The sequence below is a fragment of the Eutrigla gurnardus genome, assembly GCF_963514095.1.
Source record: "Eutrigla gurnardus genome assembly, chromosome: 1".
NCBI lineage: Eukaryota > Metazoa > Chordata > Actinopteri > Perciformes > Triglidae > Eutrigla > Eutrigla gurnardus.
In genome coordinates, this window is record NC_139915.1 from 37,538,808 (window position 1) to 37,546,902 (window position 8,095).

Genomic DNA, 8,095 nt, shown 5'->3' on the forward strand with positions numbered 1-8,095 from the left:
AATTTAACATGGCTTACCTTATTATGTACCATTTTCAGTGTTTTTATGTTGTGGTTTTTATTAGTAGTATTCTATATTTTATTTTGAAACGATAAACCGGAAGCCTTGTGTCGCGTCAGGGACGCCACTCACTTGCTGATTGGAGGTGGAGGGAAGCGGCCAGCTCCGTTAGCTCAGTGTGTGTTTGAGTGTTTACTGCTAGTTATTTGCTGTTCCAGAAGGTTCCAGGGGGTTCCAGAAGGATCCGTCATGGCGTACCAGCTGTACAGGAACACCACTCTGGGAAACAGCCTGCAGGAGAGTCTGGACGAGCTCATACAGGTGACTACCTCACACACGGAGCGGTTAGCTCACAGCTAGCCTCGAGTAGCATGCTGCTAATAGCAAGCTGCTAATAGCATGCTGCTAACTGCGGCGGTGGCGGACCAAGACGTTAGCTAGCTATCTCGCAGCAAGCTAAGCCAAGTCTGAGCATTGTATCCATCCATCATTACAAAGCACTGTTAGACATGGACCTATAGGCTGCACTATACATTATTATTGTTTAATAAGGAACATTATGTGATATGTAATAGGGGGTCCCTCCACCGGGTCTCTATAGGCCTTGGGGGTCCCTCCACCAGGTCTCTATAGACCTTGGGGGTCACTCCACCAGGTCTCTGTAGGCCTTGGGGGTCTCTCCACCGGGTCTCTGTAGGCCTTGGTGGTCCATCCACCGGGTCTTTATAGGCCTCGGGAGTCCCTCCACCAGGTCTCTATAGGGTCATTCCGTGTCATTTCATCAAATGGGGAGGCATTTGATCATCTCAGAATGTCCTGAAAAAATTCGTTAATAGGACAAATCCAAAATATTAGGTCTCTACTGTCAACAGTTTTCTCATGAAACATCATTGAATGAAGGGTAGTTTAGACGGTTTTTGGCATCATACTCTGAAAAGCCATTTTTAAACAGCAATATCTGGAAAACTATCTCAAAATTTCTACAGTGTATATCTCTTACTAATAGCCTCCAGACATGAAATATCAGGGGTGTAGCTCAATGATAACCTAGTATGGTAGGTACTTAAAATGTGTCTTGTTGAAATAAAGTAGTACATTTGAAGAGTGGCTGAGCTCCCATTTTTGCAGATAAAAGACTTCTATCACTTCTGCCTCAATCTCTGGTGTTAGCTTAAACATTCTACAAAATATGGTTTCTCTTAGATTATTAGTTTCACAGATATTAAGGCTCAAACATGGAAGTAAACACATTTTTGCCCAACTTCAGAGTCATATTCCAAAAAACTGACAAGTATCAGGTCCAAACTTACTTTTTTTGAAAGATCAAAGAAATTTGATGAAATGACACAGAATGACCCTATAGGCCTTGGGGGTCCCTCCACCGGGTCTCTATAGCCAAGGTCCCTCCACCAGGTCTCTGTAGGCCTTGGGGGTCTCTCCACCGGGTCTCTGTAGGCCTTGGTGGTCCATCCACCGGGTCTTTATAGGCCTCGGGAGTCCCTCCACCAGGTCTCTATAGGCCTTGGGGGTCCCTTCACTGGTTCTTTGTAGGCCTTGGGGGTCCCTTCACTGGTTCTTTGTAGGCCTTGGGGGTCCCTCCACTGGTTCTCTATAGGCCTTGGGGGTCCCTCAATAAAGAAGGAGGCCCATTAGCACCGTGCCCTGACCCGGAGCTGGACCTGGACTACGTGGAATAAAGAAGTCCCTTCAGCACCGTGCTCTGACCTGGACCTGGACTACATCAGATAAAGAAGGCCCTTCAGCACCATGCCCTGACCCGGACATGGACTACATGAAATAAAGAAGGCACTTCAGCACCGTGCCCTGACCCAGACCTGGACCTGGACTACATGGAATAAAAAAGGAGGCCCTCTGTGATCCTGGTCCAGCTGTTAAATCAACGGCATTGATTGTGTTTTATCTCCTGTTTGTTCACTCGTTTAACTTCAGCCACGCAGGCAGCTACGCTAGCTTAGCGTGTTGTAATGCTAGCTTACCGTGTTGTGATGCTACACTGCACTGCAGCCAACCGCAAGTCCCTGCAGCGCATCGTGAACACTGCTGAGAGGATCATTGGTGCCTCACTCCCGTCACTGCAGGACATCTACAACACCCGCCTCACCCGCAAAGCACTCAGCATTGTGGGTGAACCATTCCATCCGGCCCACAAACTTTTCAGCCTCCTGCCTTCAGGAAGAAGGTTCCGCAGCATCCGGTCTGGCACCAACAGACTCAAAAACAGCTTTTTCCCCCAGGCTGTTAGGATGCTGAACTCTCTCCCCTCCCTACCCCCTACCCCCCCTGGATTTGGACTTTAACCCCACCCCCCACCCCCGACATAATTGGACAATCAACAAGCACAAAGACACTTTAAAGACACTTTACAGTCCTGTTTACTACTGACTCTTGTCAGTCCCGGTTTACATTTTTAATTCTATTTATTCTGCACTTTTTGCACTAATGTACCAACACTGTTTACTTTACATTTCATACACTTTACATATTTATACTGCTTTTATACTTATAGTTAGATTGTTGTGTTGTTACATGTTATCTGTTATTTGTTTATTATTTGTTGTTGAATGTCTGTGTGTCAGCGACATTGTGGACCTTGAAAAACGGTATCTCGTTTTCCTGTATGTGGACATATGTGGAAATGACAATAAAGTTGTTGAAGTTGAAGTTGCTAGCTTAGTGTGTTGTGATGCTAGCTTAGTGCGTTGTGATGCTATCTTAGCGTGTTGTGATGCTATCTTAGCATGTTGTGATGCTAGCTTAGTGTGTTGTGATGCTAGCTTAGTGCGTTGTGATGCTAGCTTAGTGCGTTGTGATGCTAGTTAGCGTGTTGTGATGCTATCTTAGCATGTTGTGATGCTAGCCTAGTGTTGTCATGCTAACTTAGCATGTTGTGATGCTAGCTTAGCATGTTGAGATACTATCTTAGCGTGTTGTGGTGCTATTTTAGCGTGTTGTGATGCTGCACAGTGCATGCTCACACTAGTCCATCTACTAGACCTGACAGGAAGTGAATATTTGTGGATGCTCGTGTTTTGATAAAAACAAATTGCGATGTAATGGACTGGGTGTGGACTAGCTATGGTCTGGATGTGGACTGGATGTGGACTGGCTATGGTCTGGATGTGGACTGCATGGGGTCTAGATGTGGACTGGCTATGGTGTGGATGTAGACTGGATGTGGACTGGGAGATATATAGATTTTTTTTAAATATATCGATATTTTTTCAAGCGAGATATGGAACGCGACGCTATCGTCAACATCGATATAAAATAATTTGCGTTTAATGTACTGCACATTTGGTCCAAGTAACAGTAATTTTGTGCCGCACCTGCCGCCTGCTCTTTTGCAACTCTCTCTCTCTCCTGCTGCCTCCGGCACACGCTGCCCCGCCCCCGCCCTTCCACTCACTTCATTTTTTTAAAAATCCCCTCCAGCGTGGAGTCCGGCGACGCCGTGGAGCGCTTGCCGTCTGTACCGCCCGTAGCCTAGTTGTTTCTCCAGGGTTGCAAACTTTGCAATTATTTACTAAACCAGAACCGTCTTCTATAAGTTAGTGACAGTAAAAAAAATGTTTCTTGATGTATCAAAGCAGCCGTTCCACGCCCTGGTTCGTCTCCGAAAGATTCACAGCTCATGACAGGCCGACGGCACATCGAATGCAGCATTTTGCCATTTATTAAACCACTGTTTCTACCACATTCAAAGTAGACACGCAGACACGTGGTGTCCATTATCAACTTGCGTGAGCGGCCCCGCGCCGTTTAACGGGAACAGGACACACGAGGAGTTCTTGGTGGAAGGCAACAAGTCCCGATTCCAGCCGGACTCACATTGGAACCCTGAGCTCAGCGCTGAGTCTGCCGCAGTCACAACTACAGAGCGGGCTCTGTCAGCGAACTTCCCCCGATGCAGCCCTCCACAACACACACGCGCATCCCAGTTGTGGCAGTGACACGAAAAATAAACAGCCGCAAGGACACAGCTCAACTTTTTCATTTGGTAAATTTAGGATTGAGTTTGCAGTCAGCCGGTTACGAGCACAAGGACGCAGGCTGGAAATGAATGCACAGTGGTGCTTGATGTAGAATGATGATTTGGAACGCGGCAACGCCATCTATGTTATTGCGTCAACAAATATCGATATTTTGCTCGGAAATATCGATATGACTTTTGGTCCATATCGCCAAGCCCTAGACTGGATGTGGGCTGGTGAGAAGGTGTGAAGTGCCCTGAGTGGTAGATGTGATATGATGTACTCATCTGTGTGTGTGTGTGTGTGTGTGTGTGTGTGTGTGTGTGTGTGTGTGTGTGTGTGTGTGTGTGTGTGTGTGTGTGTGTGTGTGTGTGTGTGTGTGTGTGTGTGTGTGTGTGTGTGTTCAGACTCAGCAGATCACCCCTCAGCTGGCTCTTCAGGTCCTCCTCCAGTTTGATAAAGCCATCAACACAGCGCTCGCCAACCGAGTCCGCAACAGAGTCAACTTCAGGGTGAGTCCAGATTCTCCGGTCTAGCCCTTCACCCCCTCTACTGTGTGTACTTCCTTAATGTGGCCAGCCTGTTCCACGGTGTTCTGGTGGGTGGAACCATCCGGACTAGTGTTGTAAGGGTCAGTACTACATGGAGGTCTGACATCCTGTCCTAGTACTCTCACACCTAAAGTGATGCTTCCAATCTAACATGGAGTTATTGTTAGAACTGGTGTTTTATTACATTACATTATTATTCATTTTTACATAATAAAAATGCCGCTGTGTGTCTCCGTCCAAAACCCGCTGCGCTCGCGCTGCCTGCTCGCGCTGCCTGCTCGCACAGATCCGCTCGTGCGCACATGCGCTGATGCAGGTCGAGTGTTGTCGAGAAATATAAGCAGAGACGGCGCTCCTTAAAAACAACATCACGCCATGTGTGTGTAGTATTAGGACGTGATGACGTATGTACAACCGGCCAAAGCCCGTTTGCCCCCCCTCCCCAGGGGGGAGGATTGTTTTTGATAAGATGTGGAACTTTGAGTTAACTGCTGTTGAGTAAACCTATAACTTATATTTTACTTGATAAAATAAGACAATATATGCACTCATGTCATTAATGTGATGCTCATCATTTTCCAGCCATATTTTTTCTGGACCCTGATCATTTCCATCAACCAGCACCTTAATAAGTCACTCTCTCCTTGTGATCTTGAATACACTCTGGTTGAACAAAAATGTTGAATGCAAATATAATAATTGCAGAATTGCAGACTGCTTGCTGTGCCACCTGACTTAATCCAACTGCACCAATACACCATCCCACGCGTCTCGTCTGTTTAGGGTTTTTTCGGTGGGTACCACCGGGCCTGAAAAAAATTCTAGGGGAAACACTGCGAATGGTAATTAATCTGGATTAATCCACCGGTCGACAGCCTTCACTGGGACTCTTCCTGTCTCCGGGTCTCATGTAGTTCTCCTTGTGTCCACCAGGGCTCCTTAAACACCTACCGGTTCTGTGACAACGTCTGGACGTTCGTCCTCAACGACGTGGAGTTCAGGGAGGTGACCGACCTCGTCAAGGTCGACAAGGTCAAGATCGTTGCCTGTGATGGAAAGAGCGAGTCGACCCAGAACAAGACTGATAAATGATGAGTATGAATGTTTGTCATATTTTTATTTAATTGATGTTATCAATAAATATATCACAACCGATTTTAATCTGTAATTTTCTCTAGTTAACGTTAATCTGTTATTTTCTTTACAGACTGACGACATTCTCTTATTGTTGCTTTCTGACGAGTCACAGATGGACATGGACTGTACATATAATTTATTACAGTTGAGTCACAGTTGAGTGTGTGTGTGTGTGGGTGTGGGTGTGCGTGCGCGCGCGCCTGTATTTTTTATTCTTGTCAGTTTACATGATGTTTGTGTTCAGTTTGTTATTATTGAGCTGGTTCATCTTTATTAAAAACTTTATTTAAAATGGCGATTCTTTTCCTCTTTGATAAAACTATTATGGGATGTATAAATAGAGAAAATAAATGAGGGTATTTGTTAGAGATGCAACGGTTCTCAATATAATATTGACCCATACACTACGCCATGCACGGTTCAATATGCATGTGTGAATTGAGGTATTTTCAGTTTTGAAAAGCACTTGTTTTTACATATTTATTTATTTTATTATACAATACACTTCAATGTGTCTGAATATAAAAAAACAAACAAAACCGAGCCGAAACCGTAACCCAAGAACCGAGGTACGTATTGATCCGTGGGCTGTATTGTTGCAGCCCTAGTATTTATAGTAAATCACATGTCCTCTTCCCTTCGTCTTTATTTAATGCCAGATTCATATGAAGTGCTGCCATCTGCTGGCCAAACTGCCATATAACAATTATATCAATAACATTATAAATACAATTCAGAATCAGGAAGAGTTCCAGGACGTTTCCACATATCTGCCCTGACGACCCCTACAGGCTCCAGGCACTGAGACTGTTCCTGGTCTCCCGGGGTGTCACAACGTTTCTGGTCTCCCGGGGTGTTGCAACGTTTCTGGGGTGCAGTCGAATAGTCTTTTTTGCTTAGGAAGGTTCCTAACTGAAGAAGTGACCCGGAAGTAAACAAATGGCCGCCATGATAAGAGCCATTCGGATTCTCTAAATGCAAAGGAAAGGAGCTCCAATGCTTCCTTTCAGAGCTCCTTTAGCATAGGATGCAACGGACCTTCCTATGCGATAGGAAAGGAGATTACGCCGACCCACAATTCTTTGCGAGAGCAACATTTAAAGTGCCGCACACCTCGGCCGTTCATGAAAACATACGATATGTGCATTTACATATTTAACAATGACTTTCATGCAGACATATAGTAATTGGAATAGTGATGATAAATGTGTGTGGACAGTGATAATAATTGAATGTTTTTTTTAAATTTATTTCAATCATGTTACAAATGTTTGACAAAAACGAAACTAAAACCACAAATGAAAAGTAAATAAAGCAACCGGTCAAACAGAAAGGAGGAGCTGCTGGACCTGAAGCCGGTCAGTGAACCAGCTGTTTATAAAACCAACATGTGGAGAAGTGGAAGATGCGCTTTTTGTAGTCCATTATTGTAGTTTCTCCAGCGCAGACGCACGTCAATCGCCGGTGCCGATCATCAGCTGTCAATCATCAGCGGCCGCGTTTTAATGACGTAGCTTAGTGAAAGTCCGGTCGGATTCTCTGAGCACCGCGGTCGACTTTTCCTAAATCCTTTTGCGTTCTCCTATCACCTTTCCTTAACCCCGTGACGTTTTCCCCAGAGGTCAAGGAATAGGAGATAGGAATAGGAGTTAGGACCTTATTTTTTGACTATTCGACTGCACCCCTGGTCTCCCGGGGTGTTGCAACGTTTCTGGTCTCCCGAGGTGTCACAACTTTACTGGTCTCCTGGGGGTGTCACAGCGTTCCTGGTCTTCCGGGGTGTTACAACGTTCCTGGTCTCCCACAAAAAAAGATCGCTGGCGATTGCAGCACAATGCATGCTGGGTAGTTTTGTGTCCGACTTGATCCCGACTTGCACCGTCGTCATGAACACGTGGGCAACCATCTCACGAGATCAAGGCGCCGCAGTTGCTCTCAACTGACTGCACGTTTAGTAGAAAATGCTAATTTCCTGTGTGAGTCTGATATTTAACGCTAGATCGTCGGCTGTTAGTCTCATGTTGTGCAGTTAAATCTGTTAACAAACATGTCATGTGGTTGATAATAATAATAATAATCATATTAAAGGGGCCATATTATGAAAAACAGGTTTTCTCTGGTCTCTACACCTATAAACTGGTCCTCCCTGAGCCTGCCAATGAGGAAAACAAGCAATTCCTGCATGGTCTCTGCAGTCCACCCTCTGGTAAAACGGTGCTTTTACAGGCTGTTCAGATTTAGCTCCTTTCTTTACGTAACGAAAGGAGTCATTTGCATAAGCCCGAACTCCTCTGCACGATGATAGGAGATCCGAAAGGGGGGCGTTTCGCAACGCAGCGCTGAGAGCCGACAGCGCCACGGAGAAGGCGACAGACAGCGCCAACCAGAGAGACCCATGGAGAGCACGGACAGACT

At 45.6% G+C, this 8,095-nt stretch overlaps 1 protein-coding gene across 2 annotated transcripts; it reads left to right on the top strand.

Moving 5' to 3' along the window:
• Positions 1–137: 137 nt before the first annotated feature.
• gtf2a2 (general transcription factor IIA, 2) lies at positions 138–5,976 on the top strand. Of its 2 annotated transcripts, none has more exons than XM_084008559.1 (4): positions 138–321; positions 4,400–4,504; positions 5,477–5,638; positions 5,751–5,976. In XM_084008559.1, exons 1-3 carry the CDS (start codon positions 250–252, stop codon positions 5,633–5,635), a joined length of 336 nt encoding a protein of 111 aa, XP_083864685.1. In that variant the 5' UTR covers positions 138–249; the 3' UTR covers positions 5,636–5,638; positions 5,751–5,976. The 2 variants fall into 2 exon arrangements, with proteins under 2 accessions (XP_083864685.1, XP_083864686.1); XM_084008560.1 differs by having other exon boundaries at positions 5,477–5,633; positions 5,750–5,976.
• The last annotated feature ends 2,119 nt before the right edge of the window (positions 5,977–8,095 follow it).

What these genes read in the sequence shown, in the direction of transcription:
- gtf2a2 (XM_084008559.1), top strand. Translation starts at nt 250, where the DNA reads ATGGCGTACCAGCTGTACAGGAACACCACTCTGGGAAACAGCCTGCAG. An exon ending in GTCTGGACGAGCTCATACAG is followed by an intron (nt 322 to 4,399) that starts GTGACTACCTCA and finishes GTGTGTGTTCAG; the next exon opens with ACTCAGCAGATCACCCCTCA. An exon ending in GCAACAGAGTCAACTTCAGG is followed by an intron (nt 4,505 to 5,476) that starts GTGAGTCCAGAT and finishes TGTGTCCACCAG; the next exon opens with GGCTCCTTAAACACCTACCG.